The sequence below is a fragment of the Octopus sinensis genome, linkage group LG9, assembly GCF_006345805.1.
Source record: "Octopus sinensis linkage group LG9, ASM634580v1, whole genome shotgun sequence".
NCBI classification, from domain to species: Eukaryota; Metazoa; Mollusca; class Cephalopoda; order Octopoda; family Octopodidae; genus Octopus; species Octopus sinensis.
Genome location: NC_043005.1, coordinates 76740710 through 76763084, shown reverse-complemented (window position 1 = coordinate 76763084; position 22375 = coordinate 76740710). Strand labels below are relative to the sequence as shown.

General features: G+C 33.0%; 1 protein-coding gene across 1 annotated transcript in view; it reads left to right on the top strand.

Annotated features, from left to right (window-relative positions):
- Positions 1–22375, top strand: part of LOC115215374 (flocculation protein FLO11) — a 102758-nt gene that overhangs the window by 63338 nt on the left and 17045 nt on the right. Inside the window, exons 3-6 of the mRNA XM_036506040.1 lie at positions 7121–7216; positions 9714–9875; positions 10756–10881; positions 15792–16012. Of these exons, the coding sequence (XP_036361933.1) occupies positions 7121–7216; positions 9714–9875; positions 10756–10881; positions 15792–16012 (605 nt within the window). The remainder of the gene's footprint in view (positions 1–7120; positions 7217–9713; positions 9876–10755; positions 10882–15791; positions 16013–22375) is intronic.

Sequence of the window (22375 nt, the reverse complement as noted above, 5' to 3'; positions counted from 1 at the left end):
TGTTTAAGTTCCTGTTACGTCACGTCTCATCAAAACTAGCTAACCAGTGTTGATACCCTACGATGCTGAATTGTTTAAACTAGTCCGGTTTAATTTTTTAGGAGAATTTTAATTTACTGTATTTCATGCCCCATAAAATAAAATGACAAAACGAAATAGTTCTATAGAAAATATTCATTATTGTTCTTCAAGAAATGGAAAATCGGCATATCAGGAAAAAGCGTGTAAACCAGTTCTGATTGCTGTTTAACGCCATATTGAAATGCTTGGAAAAACGAACTCATTCGTAAAAGCTATACACTTTTTACTTCGTACGGATGTTAGAATTTGTATTAGCATTGAAAACTGAAGTGAAATGACTGGAAACGATAGAAGCCTTATTTAATATTCTAAAATTTCTCCCAAACCACTCTGAGGAACTCTCCATACATTAAAATTCTTTGAACCCAATGATATATCATTCAAGCGTCTAACGTTTAATGCTTGCACATGACCGAATGTTAGAAGAGACCGGGGCATATAAAATAGGAACCGGACAGAGTAGGCGATTAAATTATATGAAAGTTACTTCCCAAAATATGTGACCTTATACCTCTATTTGGAAATAATTTTATCATTTCTTTGTTATTATTGCTGACCTTGTTCTTGTTTATGGTTTTATTATATCGTCGGCATAAATTTAAAACAATTATATTAATATACATATTATAGCATGTCTGCTATGGTATTCGTAGTATAATTTCTAAGGTCAGATTCACTTTTCCTGATAATAATATCCGGTATAGCTTCTTGTCGTCTTCATACTAACTCATTTAATGAAAGATCGCGCTCAGAGTTTACATGGAAATAAACAAGAACGAGTGAACTGACCACCTATAATATTTGTATTTTATTTTTATAAAAATATTCAAAATTATCAGATTTATCTAATTTGATGATATTACTTATAATAAAGCAAACCTGCATTTAAGGTTTCGATTTCAGGTTTCAATCATTTCCTCTCTTCAAAGATGTTATTTTAGAAAAACACGGCACTGTGGTTCAGAAGTTCGCAGGCTCTGTCCCACTGCACTGCACTTTGGACGCATGGTTTGAATTGCAGATACAAAACCAACTAATACCATTTGTATATGTATGTTACACGGAAACTGCAAAAAAGTGTGTTGCATATCATTACTATTACGTTAAACTGTCATTGTCCAAATTTGGCCAATTGCATTTTATTCAACATTAACTTTGGCTTGCAATAGCCGGTTCTTTTGATCAAACTGTCGCATCTCCAGCTACTTCAGATGCCAAGACATCAAAATTGTCAATGTTTTAGTACTACGGTTTTGCTATGGAATGGCGAAAATACTTTTTCGTTTTCTGAAAAAGCAACGATTTGAACTTACGAGATTTTGAATTATAGCAACGATACGTGTGTGCATGTTCATATAGGAATGTGTGCATCTTTGCTTTTATCCTTCAAAGTTTGGCATTCAATGTCGATTTGGTTGCATCCTTGAAATACAAAGACTGAAAGAGTAGGTACATATATAAGTACTTTCTTCCGAAACCTTTCGAGCCGGTGACTTAACATGGCTGCAGTCTCAAGACAGAAAGAAATTAAAGAAAAAATGCTATACATTCTACCTCCAGTTTCTGGCACTTTCCTTCAAAATATAGTGTTAGTTTTGATATGGTGTGCAGAGAGTTAAAAGCTTTGTGCCAACGAGTTTGAGTCAGAACGCAAGCTACTTCTGCCGGCCACATTAAATCAGTATTGAAATTACTAACATTAGATAAAAACAATCATTATTAAATTAGAAACAGTATTATCATTATTAGAGAAGCGTATGTACGTAGGACAAAATGCTTAGCAATATTTCTTTTGACTCTATACGTTGTGAGTTCAAATCCTGCCGAAATTAACTATCCATTTCATCCTTTCGATAAAATAAAGGACCTATAAATTATCGGAGTCGGTGTAATTGATTTGCAACTGTCTCAAAATTGCTGTCTTTGGGTCAAAATTAGAAAGAAGCCTTAGAGAAAAAAGTACATTGACAGAGTAACTAGAGTCACTAAAAATGCCTGGCAATATTTGTTCCGGAGTTTTAGGTTCTCAAATCACGCCATGGTCAAGTTTACCTTTCGTTCTTTCGAGATTGATAAAATAAAGTACCAATCTAATACTGAGTTTTACCGACCGACTTAGCCTTCCCCTCAAAAAGTTCCTTTTGTGCCTAAATTTGAAGCAATTATTATCATTATTAGATAAGAAAAGACAAACAGACAGAATCATTAGAGCGTCGGACGAAATGCTTCTGAGTTCATATCCCTCCGAGATTTTCCTTTCATCCTTTCGACGCTGATAGATCACGTACCAGTTAAGCACTTGGGTCAATGCAGTTGACTGGAATTTTCCCACTTAAAATTTCCAAAGACTTGTAACCATTATTGAGGAAGGGAGGGGATGGCAAGCTGATCGAATCGATTATTGAAGAGCGTAGTGGATCAGAAGAATATTCAAAGTGATGAGCAATATGCTCTGTAATTAAACGCATTCGTTTATATTCTGGGTACGAATATTTTGAGGGTTCATAAAACAAAGTCCCATGTGCAATGTTGGTCTACGGTCAAATTAACTGTAATCTCATCCAAAACTTTGTGGTCTTGTACTTGTGGTAGTAGACCCTATTATTATGAGTATCATCGACATCCACCCTTAACTGTAATGTAGAATATGTACATCAAATATCACCTTTATCCCCTGCTCTTTCATCACATCTCAATTTTTTTTACTTATTTTTCTTTGTGTTTTTATTGTTTGTGTTTGCATGTAGACCAAACTGATAATTCATCAAACTCTTTGTCTTAATTTGACACACACTGATTCTTTAACCAACAGAATCACAATAGCGACTTTTCATCCGTTTTCGAATTTCAAATTAAACAGAACATCAAATATAATGTTAGAAACAAATCAACAACTTAAGTGAAACTATATGAATATCAACCATGTGATATATCCCAAAACCATCTACAAGTGCATTTATGTATTTCCTCTTCATGATTTCTCAAGTTCTCTTTTCTTGTTTCTGTCTTGACGTATTGAGATGTCAAATGCTCTCTACTCTCTAGAATGCATGTTAACTCACCAATATTAGAACACGGCACAGTCACTGACTAATTTCCGTTTCATAAAAGTAGGTCGCATGACGGCTCTTATGTCTGGTGAATGATAGCTTCCTGTTTATTTTTCTATATTTCATGTCTTTAGATCCCTTCGCCATTGACAAGATATTTCGGTCTCAGTTTATCTATTCGTCATAACATTTCTTTTTACATTCATATTCGGGAAAATTCCATTTAATTCGTTATCTGTCACTTCTTTTCGGAACATTGGTTAGAAGATGATAGAAAATGTAAAGGAAAACAAGAAATTTCATACGTTTCTGGCCATTAAAATATTTCAAAACATGATTACCTTTCATTTCCTGTAATATATCATGTATCTTTGTCTTGCCGAGTTTTTTTTATCATATCGAAATATCGCGATTTGTACCTATAAGAAAATCTAAGAACGGTACAAGTTATGCATAAATATTTCAATGAAGTATAAAATACACCCCAAATTGATTCGAAACTTAAGATATAAATTGGATTCTGTATTCGATATAAATTTTGCTTTTAATTCAGAGAATCCAATAAAAAATGTAAGTTTACATCTAAAATATTGATAATATTCAATAAAAAAACAATTTTATGCTGTAACTTGTCCTTCTTCAGAATGAACATTTGAAGGAAGCATCTTAGCTTCACAGAAATACAATAAAGAATGAAATTTATAAGATGGATGTAAATAAGATCTTTGAGATATACAAAATTCACTTTTATATGGAAACGTCAATGGCTAGGATCATTGAATATGCATGGTATTACGTTTCCATTCTCTTATACGTCTTCAGTATTGTATATCAATATGTTAAGAGAAGGAAATTTGTAGAAATAATGATGCATGGTATTTCTTACTTTTATTTCTATTTTGAAATTTGAATGCCTGTTGTCTTCGAATAAGAAAATATCTCAACATTAAAACTGTGGTTTCATTCAGTATAATTGTACAATTAACAAAAAAAAAATGATATTTTATAGAATACGCACAAAATACATAAAACACGTGCAAACACGTACAAGCACATACAAAGACATCTGAAGATTATCAGATGCAGTTGTCTTTCTCTCAGCAGCATTCGTCTCACCATTTTATTCAATCTATCAATAAATAGTCATATATGAACGAAAAATAAATCATGGGTTGTGTTCATGTTTCAGTTCATGTGACACTACGATCACTTTGACATCCAACGGATGGTACACTGTGCAATGTTGAATTGGAGAGAGCCAGCTAATGTATTGCGCACGTATGTGTATCGTGAACAAGAGAGTTCACGATACACATACATACATACATATATATATATATATATATATATATATATATACACACGAATACACACACACACACACACATATATATATATATATAAAGAAATTTTAATCAAACAAATTCACCCCAGCACATTTTTAAAGTCTGGTACTTATTCTATCGGTGATTTTACGGAACCGCTGAGTTACTGGAACATAATGCAAGAACACTGGTTATCAAACGCTGGTGAGGAACAAACAATCACACACATACACGCACGCACACACACGCACATACATACATACACACACACATACATACATACATACATACATACATACATACATAAGACATTCAGTATTAGATTGAAGAATAAAGGAATAAATCACAAAAACCCAACACGTGTTTCTGTTATGTAAGCAATTTTGGATATAATTCAATGGCACAAAATATAAATCTGTCCATATTCAATTGATTGTGGTATCAGATATACTCAAAAGTGTATTCTAACATAATTTTTTCAAGGGAGCTCACTCGCTGAGAGATATAAAAAAAAGAAGTGTAATGCTAACATCAATATAGGGAACTAACCATTTAGAGAGAGTGAGAAAGACTGATTGTAATTATACAGGTATACACATATACTGCTGTGTTAGGTAGAAAATATAAATACACATATGTATTTTAATTTTTAATGTACACATGCAGTCGTGCACACGTGCGTATGATCTAAGGTATATCAGTGGTGATTTATAGCTATAACTCTTATGTTAATATTCTAAATTTTACAATGAATAATACCAAGTCAAATAATTCAAACCTTAGTACTATATTTAAATGTGAAATAAACTTGGAATAGCATTTCACAAAGATCTCTGCATTCAACAGATCTTTCAGCGTTATGCATTCAAAAGAATAATCATATAGGTGTAAGTATTGTTGACATTATCTGCATTTTGAATTTTCTTTTAGCTGATATTTCTGATAATTCTTGTACTGAATAGTTTTTCGCTATAAATTTCTTAATGGGAATATATATTTAAATATATACGTACAGCTTCCCTTATACATATGGCGAATACATATGTAGTGATAGAGATGCAAGTCTAGAAAAAAGCTGAAGTCGAGCGGTCCCTACTGATGAGGCTACGGAATTAGCTGAAACTGGCCGATCAGTATAGGGAATTCTCGACCGATGCTTATGGACGTCTACGAGTCCCTCTCAGTACATATATATATAATTATATGCTTTAACTACAGTATTTGAGCTTTTTAGCTTTTATTTCTAGCAACGTAAGTGTTCTAACTGTCTAATCATATTTAGTGACAATTATAGTTTTCCTTTATGGTAAAACATTGCATACGGCCGTCTATATTAAGTTATTATTATTATTATTATTATTATTATTATTATTATTATTATTATTGAGTGAGAGAGCAGTGCATGTCATCAAAATGACACTGGGGTAAAATATACGAAGCCCTGTATACCCATCGTGATTACTCGTCTGATAAGAGTACACTAAGAACTTGCATCACAACCATATGTGCGCGACATAGTGATCTTATATCAAGATAAACAGCACAGGACCTTGCAGGTGGTGCCCAGTTAGAATTTTCTTCTGGTCGAGTAACCCATCCCGCTCAAAAGGTCCCTGAATAAGGGTTGTTTAAGGATGTTGAACGAAACACCCATGTTTCCATAGGTGAATAATTCAAACCCCAAAGAATTCTCAGCACATGACTATGATGCTCCCCCATCAGAGATGCACATATCGTCAGCCACTAAGGGACATGCTCAACTGGTTAAGGTCAAACAACTGACAAGCAAATCTGTGGTATTGAGCAGAATATTTGCTGTAACCCATCTTTTATACCAAGACAAAACAATGTACATGATGACATTTCCAATCAGTTAAGATCAGAAGCCATGAGCGCCACTGCCTGGTACTGCACCAGGGCTGTTATTATTATTATTATTATAATTATTATTATCATTATTATTATTATTATTATTATTATATAGTATAGTTTTAACGTCTCCGTTTCCATGTATGCATGGATGAGACATTATTCATTGAGGGAGTTCTATTATTACCGGATACCCGTCCTGTCCCCAAACCTCAATTATCTCTAAACATAGTAGTTTATATAAGTGTGCCTGTGTGATGCGGGCGCGTACGTGTGAATATGAGCGTGTGTGTGTATGTGTGCAGTATGGACGAATGTTTAAAAAGTCCATTTCAACGCAGTAAGGCCGCAATTCTATCCTATGGCAAGGTATCATGGAAAATTTTCACTTTTTTTTATAGCCTGTATCGGCCACTGGCTTCTGTAAGCAATTGGGTAGAAGAAAACTGTAGAAAAGGCCGTCGGATGGGCTGTATCTGTAATTCAAAAGTAACCTGTCACACTGCGAAATATACGTGTATTCAAGGGTACACGTGTCTGTGAAATTGCTCAGCCACTTACACGTTGATTCAAGAGGAGGTAATTCAGTTGTCCGGACAAGTGAATCTTCAATTTGAACGACGGAGATCCATCACTTCATATCTTTAATGAGCAAAACAATATATCATCACAACCACTGATACCACGGAACTTGCTGTTATTTAAAACAATTTTCTTTTATATCCGTTGTATGAAGTATTGCTTCGTATTTTTTGCACCGTAGCTGAACTCTCCTTTTTCATTGTGTCATTACAGGATTTGAATAACGAAACCATCAACCACTTAGACGCTGAAAATAGAAGACAAACACTTGAAGAAGAGCTTGAATTCCAGAAAGACTTGCATGCACAGGTATGTTAATATTTACTTTGTAAGTAATCTTAGTAATCAACTCTGATTATTAATTAGATTTATCTCAGTTTCTTCTAAGGGTGTGTTGTACATACTAGGAATTCTTTGCAATACTTGTAGAAGCATATAAACATACATTCTAAGCACTTATTTGGGACATCCACTGGTCTTGGAATTTCATCATTCCTCAAGCTCCACTTCTCTTAAATTGTGATTATTCTAGTCCCTCTCTTAAATTATCTTTACCAATTTGCAGGATTTTCCTACCCACGCCTTTGAAGTCATGATGTCTCTCTAAGCAATAGAGACGCGGAGATATGTTCCATATTTGCCGTTACCTTTCTTCGAACTCCGTGTGGGATATATTAAATAAAAACCCTGCTAAACCTATTGTTCTCGTCATAAAATCTCTCAATTCAAGCTAAAAAGGCATCGCACTCTGTTAACGTTCTTCCTTCAACCACACTCAGATCATGGGCCCAAGAGATAAATCCTAACTTCTCCAAACATTTATATTTCTACCACTTTCTCTATCACTAATTTCTCCCCCCCCCTCTCTCTCTCTCTCTCCGACTCTACTTGTCTCTCTTTTCTCTCTCGGCATGTTTTTTGATACTTGTAAAAATGCTACATTGCATTCCATTTCCATAACGGACACCATCTACGATTCCACTACGTTTTCAGCCTATTGGTCCCACTTTCAGTATAATGCAAACAATCCTTGATCTCCAGTTCTGCAACATATGAATTCCCTATCATTCCGGAATGACCACATTTATACCAAATCCTCTGGAGATCTAAGAATCTAGTTGAAAATAATGTGGTTCCACTCAACCATGCTTGACAATTACTTTTCTTTGTCAATCGTTTTTAAGATTGTAAGCTTTCTGCTGTCAGCCTTTACTCTCACACCATGTGTTGATGGAACTCGCTTTAACACACATCATTGAAGTGTGGTGTGTGACATGCTTTCTCCTGTATATCAACAACCTACTTGCCGTCACCGAAAACTAAACCCTCTTGCTCCTGTCTGGCATTCGTCGTATAAAAGTCATCCTCTTTTACCGCCGACGATAAACTTGCGCTAATTCCATAAAACATTTTTCACAGGGTCGTATCAACACTGACTCCTTGAACAGGGCAGGTACATAATCACTGTGTATGTGACAGTATACCTGCTCAAGAAATGAACAATAAGACTTAACTAAAAACTAATTAGTAAAACTGTGGGAGAAATTGAATTTCCACAGACGTCCTCACATCTAAAACATATCAAAAACTTGTAGCCCATACACTGATATATTATGTTAGAAAATTGTACAAATCCTAACTATTGCTAACTCTCTGTAAAGCTGAATCAGGATCCACAAGTGGAATGGTGTTACACCTAGAGAGAAACGCATCCTACATCCAAAATATTTCACAAAACAGGCCGCACAACTGATAGGTATGAAATAGCTCACCAACACATACCAAGTTTGGTTCGCCCACTTTGTTTTAACACTGTCTCTTACCAATACATCAATGAACTTCTCAAGGCTGGCTCCACCCAGTTTACTCGTCTCGCACTGTTCTACTTTTCTCTCTTGTCAAATATATAGGTTATATCTTTTGAGGTCCTAAACTAAATACTTACTTTATCTATACGTCTTCCATAGTGAAGACGCACGGTTCAGTGGTTATAGGTTGCTGTTACAATCGTGAGGTTGTGAGTTCGATTCCCGGAATGGGCTGTGTGTTGAGCAAGTTACTTTATTTCATGTTGCTCCTGTTCACTCAGCTGTATGAATGAGTTGCGACGTCACTAATGCCAAGCTTTATCGGCCGTTTCTTTCCCTTTGAACAATATTGGGGACGTGGAGTAGAGATCGGCATACATGTGTGACTGCTAGTCTTCCACAAACAACCTTGCCCGGACTTGTGCATCTGAAGGGAACTTTCTAGTAAAATCCTACGTTCATTCTTCCATTAAGAACCAGGCTTCTATGATTCAAGGAAAACATTAGCTGGATTGGTTTCACAAACTTTGGCGGGCCTGTGGAAGCCATGGGTGCAGTCCCCAAATCAATATAAAATATCAGATCCCAGCAAAAAGCGTTTTTGTCAAAATCAAGATTTACCTACCTGACGACCCTTAGAAAGCATACATACAAAGTTTCCTGGTGAAAATAATTCGACAATAAAATGTGTTGCATGGCGTATGTACATGGATCAATTGAAAATATTTATATTTGACTACCATTTTAGAGATGTCTTCATCTGAAAGCAATATAGCATTACAATCTTGATGTTAATAAGATGAGCGTAGAATATAATTTGGGCTGTTCACTAATCTATATTTCTTCATATTTAAAATCAATTTCTGATGAACCACCAAAAATGTTTGAAAACGGTGAAATTTTTAGGGGTGGTTTCTCAATAAAACTTTTTTTATAATTTACTGTAGCTCGCTATAAATCAAATAGTTAAATATAACGAATGCTGTTTATTTTTACAGGAGCTTAAAGAATTGGCAGCTCTCGCATACCGAGATACAACCGCTGAAAACCGTGAATTCTGGAGGAACGAACTCTCTCAAGCTATTCGTGACATTCAACAAGAATATGATGCCAAATGTGATCAAATGCGTGGAGATATGGAAGCATATTACAATCTCAAAGTAAGACTTTCTTTTATCAAACCAAAATTTAAAATGATTGTAAACATTCAATCAAGCCCTTTACTTTTTCACTGACATTTCATTCATAATAATTTACAAATATGTTCTGCAAAAGACCTTAATTGATAAACTTCTTCATAGCGTCTGAACTTGTAAACCAGAATTAAGTTACTCTACTGGACTCAATGAATACTAAATAACGATTACGATATGGCTACAAAGACTTAAACTTCAAACTGTAGCTACCTAATAACAAAGGGGATATTATTTGTTGTCTCTGTGTATACAAAGTCATGCAGCAACAGGAATATGAAGAAGAGAAAGTTATTGTTTGCGTTCAGTCAGTGGGAAACGCATATAACTCAATCTTTCTCACTCCATACAGTAAATTCCCCCACATCGTTGAGAAAATAGGTTAGATGAAAGGTAGAATAGCTTTAACATTCTACTACAACCAACTCTAAAGGATTGTCTGTATCCTTCTTACGCTGAAACTTGAACATTGTAATAGTAATTAATATAAATTTCTTATGTTGGTAAAATATAGGAAAGGCGTTCCCGTTATTTGGATCATCTCTAATTAAAGATTGTCTGATTATTAACAAATACTGATACATATTAAACAGTATCCATTCCCCCATCCATCTTCTCCACCCACTAATCTGAGGGAAGTCCGATTCTGTAGAGTCCTGAGGTACCTCTCCATAGGCCTCTTATCAGAATCAACTTTCATCACATTTTCTAGTTAAACTGTATATAATCTAATATATCATATTTAAAGAATATATTATATTGTTCTGAAGTAACATACTTTGAACTGCTAATATCGAATCCAGATCGATAGTTAACATCGCTTTTTATATTTTTTTCTTTTTAACAGGTTCAAGAATTCCGTACCGGTGCTACCAAACAAAATATGGAAGTTACTCGCAACAAAGAAGAAAATGTAAAACTGAAAAGCAATATGAACGAAGTTCGTAACAGACTTACTGACTTAGAAGCAAGGGTATGGATTGCCTTTAACTTCCTCTTTCGCAACCCCTTCTTTTCTGTACTTTGTTTATGCTCTTGCAAATATAAAGTACAGATATACACACATACACACTCAAACATGTACACACACACATGTATATGTATACTAGCAGTATCGCCCGGCGTTGCTCGGGTTTGTTTCAATCCTTTACAATTGGAATTTTTGAAAAGTAAAAATTTTGCATTATGTAGCTTGTATTCTCTTTAAGTGAACATATTTCTAGTTGAAATACACCGAAAATGGCGAGACAGCAGTCAAAAAATCGTAAAAAATAGGGGTTTTCATAGAAAAAAAACACCTTTTAGATGTAAATAATTTTTGGTTTTAACGTGGTCCGATTTGAATTTTTTCTTCTACGGAAGGAAAAGCAAGCCTTCTTCTATCATACCCTCAATTTTGGTCAACTTGAGCCGCAGGGTCTCGGAGGAGATAGTGTTAGTTGAAGGCTACCAAACCTGCCATACACAGACAACGTCAGCTTTATATATAGATATATATATTGTAGAAGTTACTGATACGAACAACTTGTAATGTAATGTAGTTTAATGTATAGTAAAAATGTGTAGAGAAGCCTATATGGGTATTCATGAATGTTCAGGGCAGCAAAGCGTTCTAATATTCTAGTATTTTACGCCTGGCAAATTCGTTGTGTATTTGCCAGGCGAATGGTGTAAACGTTTACAGTAAAACTAAACTTCTACTGGTTATTTTTCTCAACCAGGTAAATGTATTACCGGCTTATAAGCGGTTTATGCCAATGATGAGTAACTTGTAAAACATGGTATTAGCAATAGTTATTAAATATTTTATGCAATAAAGGTCATATATTCTAAATATATATGCTTCATATGAACAGTTCTATTCATAACAGCATGATCGTAAAGATTAAACATCGATACGAGTCATTGTCTGTGACATTTGGTTTGAGCGTCGCATATAATATTAGATCTGTTAAAGCTACTGAATAACAAAGTAGATATTATTTGTTGTCTCTGTGTATACAAAAGACATGCAGCCACAGGGATATGAGGAAGAGAAAGTTATGAATTATCATCAGAATAAACAGCTGGCACGATTGCATGTAACCTCTCCTGAGGACATCCAAATGGCCAGGTGGTTATGTTATCCTAGATGATGGATCAATGACTGGATTATGCTCCTTCCCGAATCGTATTGACTCATTGGGCCGGTTTCCAAGTTTCTTGGGTTCCGTGGCATATATAGCCCCCCACCCCACCCCCTATGGACGAGACTCGAGTTAGTTGCTGGTTTACTCATTTTTACCAACTGAGTTGGCTAGAGTAACTTAAAATGAAGTGTTCTGTTCAAGAACACAATGCATCGTCCGTTCCAGGAATAAAAACTACAATATTACGATAATGAGTCCAACACCCATAATCACTACGCCACGGTCATGAGCCCAAAATCCCTATCCACTAAGCCAATACCATCACTACTAAAACTGGTGAGTCCATCCTATAGGCTTCCAGGATGTTTCCAGTACACATACGTTCACACATATGGCTGCAGTCATCTCAGGTTATGTCAAGACTTAGTGAAGATGTAACACAATGTAATCTAACTCACAGCAGCGTAATTGTGAAGCAGTCTAAGTGTTAAAAGTCTGATTAGGAGTAGTATTTGTAATTAAAGTTTTATTTAAAAGGCTGTTACATTACTTAACGCCCCCCCCCGAAAGGATGAAAAGCAAAGTTGACCTCAGCATGTAAAGAGCCGGAATAAATATCGCTGAACACTTGGTCCGACGTGCAAACGATTCTGTCGACTCACTGCCTTGGTATTTCTAAATAATAATGAAAAAAATAATGATACTAATAATTTCTCCTAATACCGACACAATCTTGATATCTGGGTCGTTGGGATGTCAGTCGATTAAATCGTCTCGAATATTTAACTGAACCCAGAATGATGAAAAGCACAGCTTGACATCAATAGCAATATTATTAGCAATGGAATTAATCCATCTCGTTAATGATTTATTGACATCATTATTTATATATTGACGATGGCAGCGAGCAGACACAAACGTTATACTTAGTGTCATTTCGTCCGTCATTACGTTCAAATACCGCCAAGGTCAACATTGCCTTTCATCCTTCGGGTCGATAAAAATGTTCCAGTCGAGCACTGGGGGTCAATGTAGTCGACTTGTCCCCCTATTCCCTAAATTTTAGTCAACGTGCCTATAGAAGAAAGGATTATTTATACATTGATAAAATCAGTGTAACTGGGTCATAAGGCCAACTATTTTGCATAGAAATGCGTGATATATAACTATCAGTTGTAGCAAACTAGGATAATATCAAACGCAATTTGTACTGTCTCTCGACATTACTATCACACCCACAAATATATATCAACGTTATTATATGAACACAGCTATTATATGTACACTCCTTTTACTCTGTATTGTTCATTTCTATTATGTATCGTTGGTATTCCTTATGTATATCACCACGTCACCGTATTCACTGAAAAGTAAATGTATCATTTACTTGTTTAGGGAGTAAGCACCTAAATTTCATGCCCGTCATAAGGAGACTTTTCATGTTTGCTCGACTTCTGAGAAAAAGAAACTGAATCTCCCTCAAAGTACATCTCACCCTTCTTAAGGAACAGAAGTGTACATTTGATAATGTAGTTCTGGATAATCATTTACTCTTTTATTTGTTTCAGTCATATGACTGCGGCCATGCTGGAGCACCGCCTTTAGTCGAGCAAATCGACCCTAGGACTATTCTTTGTAAGCCTAGTACTTATTCTATCGGTCTATTTTGCCGAACCGCTAAGTTACGGGTACGTAAACACACCAGAATCGGTTGTCAAGTGATGTTGGGGGGACAAACACAGACACACAAACATACACACACACATACATATATATATACATATATACGACGGGCTTCTTTCAATTTCCGTCTACCAAATCCACTCACAAGGCTATAGTAGAAAACACTTGCCCAAGGTTGGTAAGCAAGCTACTTACCACCCAGCCACTCCTACGCCTAGAACTTGAAAAAAAGTGGACTTTTCCTAGAAAATATCTTTGATCACAGAAACAAGGCTAACAAAGAAAATGAACTATTAATAGGAGTGTACAATTTAAGGCAGCCAATAGAGATCCGCCTATAAAAATATAGCGTTTCATAATTGTTGAACACATCTTTTTGTGAGTGTAGCTTGAAGAAAGAAGATATCTTTCGCGTTAACCCATTGTAGGTACACACTGTCACAGCAACCTATTTAAAGGGAATTGTTACAAATCAACAAACTCTCGGATCAGTTGATATTATATTTAAATAAAATTTAATATCAACATTACTATTCGTATGAATTCTAAACAGATAAAATATTAAACTTTCACTGCTTGAGTCCAAAACACCTGTTCGAGCATTGTATTTCTGGATAGACTCGTAATACTACATACTACACTCGTCTTAGCAGTAAAGTATGCATATAGGCTCAGGAGTGGCTGTGTGGTAAGTAGCTTGCTTACCAGGGTTGCCATAATCAATGGTTCACCGCCGGAAAAAGAAGTCAATATTACTCCAGCAGAGTAGTCCTTAAAGTTTTTGAATAGATTCAGTAAATATAATGTAAAACATGTCAAACTTTTAGAAAATTTGAAAAATATGTCTAATATGGTGGAACATTTTCATATTGGTGCTATTTCTACTTATCAATATTATATTATTACAATTCAATAACATTTACATCCTTTTAGAATATGGTTATAAATTTGAGAATATTATTTGGAGTTACTTGTCCCCAGAGCTAAATAATTGTTCACCTCACTAATTCAATTCAGGGGAAAATACGTAAATAGTAACGATACTTCCAAGACATTGAGTTGCATGAGTTAGAAAAATGATACAGACGCAGACTGTATAAAATAGTAAATAAATATATATTTCTGTTACTATTGAATGAAATAGTAACAGACACGCCAGTATCTAAACGTTCGTTTTGCTTATCTTAAAGTATGTTCTCATATCTTGTATAAATTATATTGAGCGTAATGATACACGCAGTATGTTTAAGGGTAGTTTTATGAACCTGCGTATGAATACAAAAACATGGAATTATATATTTCTGCTTTAGTGAAATCGTTGAATTTTTGGACTTACGAATATGCTCCTCGTATAATGGCAGGATTAATATCTTAAAATTCGATGTTAAATAGACGAGAAGTAACAGCACTTAAAACACAAGTAAATAAATTTTGTTAACAGAAATGTAGCTCAAGAAGGCGGTGAGCTGGCAGAAGCATTAGCACTCAGGGCGAAATGCTTAGCGGTATTTCGTCTGCCACTACGTTCTGAGTTCAAATTCCGCCGAGGTCGACTTTGCCTTTCATTCTTTCGGGGTCGATAAATTAAGTACCAGTTCCGCACTGGGGTCGATGTAATCGACTTAATACCTATGTATGTCCTTGTTTGTCCCCTCTATGTTTAGCCCCTTGTGGGTAATAAAGAAATAGGTATTTCGTCTGCCACTACGTTCTGAGTTCAAATTCCGCCGAGGTCGACTTTGCCTTTCATCCTTTCGGGGTCAATAAATTAAGTACCAATTACGCACTGGGGTCGATGTAATCGACTTAATCTCTTGTCTGTCCTTTTTTGTCCCCTCTGTGTTTAGCCCCTTGTGGGTAATAAAGAAATAAGAAATGTAGCTCAAGACAACAAGAAGACAACCATTATATGCACGAATTTTCTAATAGTAACAACACCCCTAACAATGGCAATAATACTTTCAACAAATTAAGCATCTGTACAGCCATTATAAATTTCGATATTTCATTTTTGCTTGTACTTTTCATGTCTCAATTTAAATCTAAACGATTTTTTATATTTTGCTTGCAGAATGCTCAAATGGAAAGAACAAATCAAGACTTGATGCGAGAATTAGAAGAAAAAGATAGGCAAAACGAATTGGAAAGTTCTCAATACAAAGAAGAAATTACCAAATTACGTGGAGAAATGGAAAGCATTTTGAAAGAACTGCAAGATTTGATGGATATCAAACTATCACTTGAATTAGAAATTGCTGCATACAGGAAGTTGTTGGAAGGAGAAGAGACCAGGTAGGGGAACCATTAATATCTGTATTAATATAATTGTTGCTTTTTTTCGTTTATGGAGAGTTTTGAAGAATGGGTCATGTAAGAAATGCGTTCAAGTTTGTCAAATGATTAGTTTTATAATAGAATTAGCATTATGAATTTATATAAATATCTTTTTGCGAAGTTGATCGAATGTCAGATTAATTTCCTTTGATGGAAATCAAAGAGACTATTAGTTTTAATATTGATATGTTGCTTTCGATTGGAATATTGGTAAAATTTACTAATATATTAAAAAAGGAAAGCATAACGTATAGATAAATCTGTGTTAGAGTTTGTATATGATGAAAAGCATTGATGATCAATACCTTTGTTATTTTAGAGGTATTACTTGAGATCAAAAAGAAGGTACGAGATCGAAATACAAATGTTTCATACAATATGTAACAAGATATAAACCTTTAAGATCCACATAGATCTTAAAGGTGGAAACGTTATTAGTTCCTATCTTTAAGAATCTCGTGTACAAACATTCATATTTAATTTCCTACAAGCATTTTAATCGAACAATATTTTTCGTCGATGTCTTTTACCGGTTTGAACCGGAATATATTAGGAAATAATTTGTGTACGTAACAAAACTTGTTACAATATTTACGAATGTATATACGAATCATATGCGCGTTCCTATACGTAAAAATATTGCAATAGGCTATTATGTGCTTGTTTTATCGCTAATAATGTATCCTTTAGCAGAGATTTCAGCCTAAAGAATTAATATAAACGCTTTCGAAACGGTGAATTTGTATAGAAAATTATGAATTGTTGGGAAAAGCAAATCGGTTGCATTTTATACACTTGTAACGACCGATCACGTAAGTTGAGAAAAGATTTGTACATTTTCTACAGCTCTTTTGCATTTGTCTTTACCAGCAAAAAAAAATAAAATACATGTCCGACTAGCGTCATTACTCGCATCATCATTACTGAGTCTGGTTCTCCCTTCGTGATATAATCGAAATTTCAAGTCGAGATTCATCAAGGCATTCCTGAGCGCATCAATCGATTAATTAGTGTTGGCTATTTCTTACTCATTTATTTATCATATATATATTTTTTTATTTATGTGTTATTTCATTATTCATTACATTCAGTGTTTTTTTTCCTGAAATGCATTGACGCACGGATTAATACCTATTTTTCAAACAATAATAGAATATTTTCAAAAGTATTACTAAATTTCCGATTTGATACTCTATCTCGGTTTTTTCGGCTTTGATAATTTGTACTCCTGAAGCTGTAGGAAAAGAAATAAGAAAAACTAACTATTTCTTGGTTACCATTTAAGTATTCAGACTTGTATGGAATATACATAAATCAATATACTTATAGATAGTTTTAGAATATGTCAATGAAAAATAGATGTTGAAAAGTGTGACAATGTATTTTACTGTTATAATGAATCCGCTATCATACGTCAAGCTTTATTTAAGTTCATAGCTTCAAGAAATACAAAATCGGTCCTAAAATCTTGCAACTCCTTTCTTCAAATTCTTATGTTCAACTCTATGGCATAAATCTGGAAATGTGGCTATTCATCTCACTGTATTGTCCATTAGTAATGTGTTTAATAAAAATGGCATTGGAATTAAGTCAGCTTTTGGGCATGAATATTCATGGCAGAAAATATTTTCTATGTATTTTCAATTACTTTATAATTTGCGTGGTGTTAATGTGACGAAAGTGTCTTATTCTTTAGTATTATTATACCACTGCAGTTTAAATTTCGTTATTGGCTTTTTTTTTCTGTTTAATATTAATATATTTCTTCAAGAATAAGTTTCACGCTATCGGTGTGTCTCGATATATATTTTATGCGAGATAAATGAATGTATTGTATTGTTAAAAATATTTAAGGATACCATGGCTTATCAGCAAAATGTCCATTAGATACAGTCTTATTCCTTTAATAAATACTTTCGGTAAAATAGCATGTATGTAGACATCACTTAAGAGGTTAATGATACTTTCAAAATTTATAGTATGCTTTATTTGTCTATCAGAAATCAGAGTCAGTCAAAATAAAGTATGGATGTGATTTCGTTATATGTATATAGTAGCTTTTACTTCCAGTATATGTTTACGAGCGAGATGTGAGCTGATGAATGTATACTTTGGCAACAAAGAACTACAATACTGTCAGTAAAAAAATGGTACTGAAAATTCAAGAAAATATTTCACAGTATACATAGGAGGATTATTATCATGAAGGCCCTCATCAACATTGACGGCATTATCGATATTGTTATCATCATCATCATTAACACTTATGAAGAAAAAATCAGATTTCAGTATTATTCAGTAATATCATTTCTGCCGTGTTCTGGATTATTATGGTTTGGACATTTTCAAGATCAATGTGTCAGGATTTTAGCAATTCATCATTCATGTGTTGAAAGTAACCAACTGAACAGATTTATGTCATAAGGAACTCCCCGAGTTACAATGATTAATGTTTAATTCACCTTGGCCGGTTACCAAAACTTTTGTATTTCTAAAGTTTCATAGCATCATCTCGGATATTTAGATATTGATTGGTGCAATTAAATGAAACAAAACACAGTCAATAGCACAAAGAAGAATATTTACCTATCATTAAATGCTATTATTCTAACAGCTTCGGCCATGTATCCACAGTGAATCAAATCATAATGCATCGTCTCGGCAGAATACATATAACTCTAGATATCATTAAATATAATTCAAATCACATCAATGAAAAATATACATTTATAAATATGTTCATTTTTACCGACAACATAGGGTATTGGTTAATTATTTTTAACGTCGAACTGTTATTAGATATTTAATGATAATGAAGGTTCTTCTTTAATTGTCATCGATTATGTGCCTTAACAAATGTATTACCAAACATATACCATCTGTCATTGAGTGTGAGTGCAAGTGTGATGAGTGTAAGTGGATAGTTATTTTCAATTTTACCTAGCATAACAACTGTAGAGCAGTGATTCATATATATATATATATATATAATACATATATATAATACATACATATATTTATATATATAAATATATATATATGTAGTCAGAGGTGCCTGTGAACATGTGCTTATTTCATAATTAAGACTACATAAGATTTAACGCTAAGTCGGAGTCACATATTTTTGCTTCCTTCCAACATTTAGATCTATACAATGAAATTCGAAAGTCATATTGTATATATATATATATATATATATATATATATATATATATATATACCTATGTACGCTGCAGTATACTTCTATTTTCTTCATTGTATAGAAAATTAAATATGCATTATTTAGCTCTTTCTTGACCAACAAGAATGCCTGAACTTAAATAACTGGTAAACTAAAATTAGGGTTAGTAATAATATAGTTAGTATTAATAAAATAATGTAAGACGTTGACAATAGTTAATCTGCAATTTACTGTAGCTAGATAATAAAATGCAATGTATACATATATATAAACTTTGAGTTCTTTGATCGGTGCTCCATTATTATTATTAATATCATGACTTTATAAGATGTTTAAGACAATAGCTATTATTAGTAGTTCAATAGCTATCCGTTAATATTATTAACAAATAACAATATATATTAGTGTTATCATTACTATCGGCTTTCAATGAGTAGCAAATACGAATCATAATTTTTAAGCCTTGATTCAGACTTCTTATTTTCCTTTCTTCCATTGTTTGTATTTTTTTTTCTCTTTAGTGTTCCCTTCCTAAAAGCAACTCCAAAATATGATGAACAATTAATTAGGCGATATACACATATATTTTATGTTGTTTTTTGTTTTTTGTAAAAAGTATACCACAATTTTTTATGTCAGTCTTAGTCTTATATTTTCATGCAAAATTACCCTCACATCCCACTCTAATTTAGTTATCTTATTTATTATCTTACCATTTAAACTGCATAACCAAAAGCAGCTTTAAATTCTCTGTAAACCTAATAACTTGCCATAAAAAACATAGTGTGCTACATACCAGGATTTTAAAGTATAAGAATAAGAAGATGGTCTCATATATTCACATTTAACTGACAACTAGCTTCAGTGTTCCTCAATTGCATATATTTATATATATTTATATATATATTTATATATTTATAATAATAATCATAATGATGATTATAAAAAATTAGCTTATTCTATTCAAGTTTATACCAAACTCTATAGAGATGATAATGGGTTAGGAGCTGGGTAAATTAGAATTTGTGGGTTGTTTTCTGTAACTAAACGATACAAAGTATAGTTTATTCCATATTTATATAGAGCTAATCTTGTCACAATGAATTGGACTTAAGAGTGAAACGAAATGTAAATTAATGACATTCGACTATATATATAAATATATATATATAATATATGTATGTATATATGTATATACACACATATATATATATACATACATATATTATATATATATATATATATATATATATATATATATGTATATATATACATACATATATATTATATATATATATATATATACATACATATATATTATATATATATATATATACATACATATATATTATATATATATATACATACATATATATTATATATATATATATATATATATATATACATATATTATATATATATTTATACAAATATCATATTTAATAGGATTAAAATTCACAGATAATAAATTGCTAGAATTTATAACACGCCACCTGTTGGTCACAATCCAAGGTGTATGAACTTGACCCTTCTCATTGATATAGCTTTGAAAAATGCTCGCTTCAGTGTTTTGTCATCGTTAATAGTATTTTTGTATTTGCATGTTGAAATATCATTAGTTTGCTAACTAAGTCATTTTAACAATCTATCCGATAGCGAAATTTTGTTCGATGAAATTATAGACTAATTATACCTTCACATAGATAATTTTAATAATTTTACCACACCTGTTGGATAAAAGAGGGAGAAAGGAAAGCCGAAAATACAGTAGATCTAAATAGGAAGTTTTTCTTCATCAAAAGGAAAGCAATAGTAAGAATATAAGGATTGTTGAAAACGAAAGAGAGAAAGAGAAAACGACATACAACGTTTTGTTGTATTCAGTAACAACTCTGCCTTTTTCTTCTGGCATCCATACAACAAATAGCAGTAAGATTGAGTCCACTGTTCCAACTTTCCAAATTTGTAATCAGGTGGACAAAATTATTAATAAGCATTTACTGCGAAAGCTAATCAATTCCTACGAAGATAGGTTAATTTAATAGAAAATATTGTTTCTGGATTACTTTTCTCGTTACTCTCTATGGTTTTATTGGTATGTATTTTATAGAAAGCTACAATTGAAATACATTAAACATTAAGCCAATGATATCTCATAATATGCTTATTGCTAGAATGAATGTTAAAAAGTTAACATTTTTGTACGGTATCACCGATCAAAAAATTCTGTGTTTAGGTATTGAAACAACTAGATTAATTGAAAAGTTTTTTAAGAACCGATGAACCTTAGTTCTGGATAATTTTGTACAAGAAAGCTCTAAAGTGCATATGTAAAAAAACAAAATACTCTTTAGATTTGGTTTAGTGATTGCTTCCGTCGTTTCATAAGATTAATGTTTTCCTTCTTTACTGAACCCTATTTTAAAACTTCTAACGTTTTATGAAAAGCAAATTTAACGGCAATTTCCCTAGATAACTCTCCTGATGTTATTATGTCAAACACAATAGAATCCCGATATTGTCTCTGTTTTTGAAACCATAGTAATATGTGACGCCGGCAGCTGGCATTGGTGTCCGTGAGATATTCAATGATTGTTTATTGGTTTGGTCCAGTTTCGATGATTCCACCTCAACCTTTTGTCAAACTGAAACCAATATATCTTTATCCAACTCAAAATACTTAATATACACAAATCAACAAATCAGATAACGTTTTAAAATTTAAATTAAACTAGTTTTCGTAAACTGATATACTAATTAACTTCAAATAACAAAAGAACTTACCTTCCATTATTCTCGAAACCAGTGTATCTAATCTTATTATCATTATTATTATTATTATTATTATTATTATTATTATTAGTAGTATTATTATTATTATTATTATTATTATTATTATTATTATTATTATTATTTGCGGATAAGTCAAATTAAGCAGATATATAATCAATTCAGATAGCAAAATCGAAGGATATTAAATATTAATTGCAAATGATGATTATTGATAATTAAAAATGCATAGTTTCATCCCCTTATTTTCCCCAACCTTTCTCTTCCCCTCTCTCTCATTCCTTTTTCGGTCCCATTGTAATTGGATACACACACACACACACACATACATATATATATATATATATATA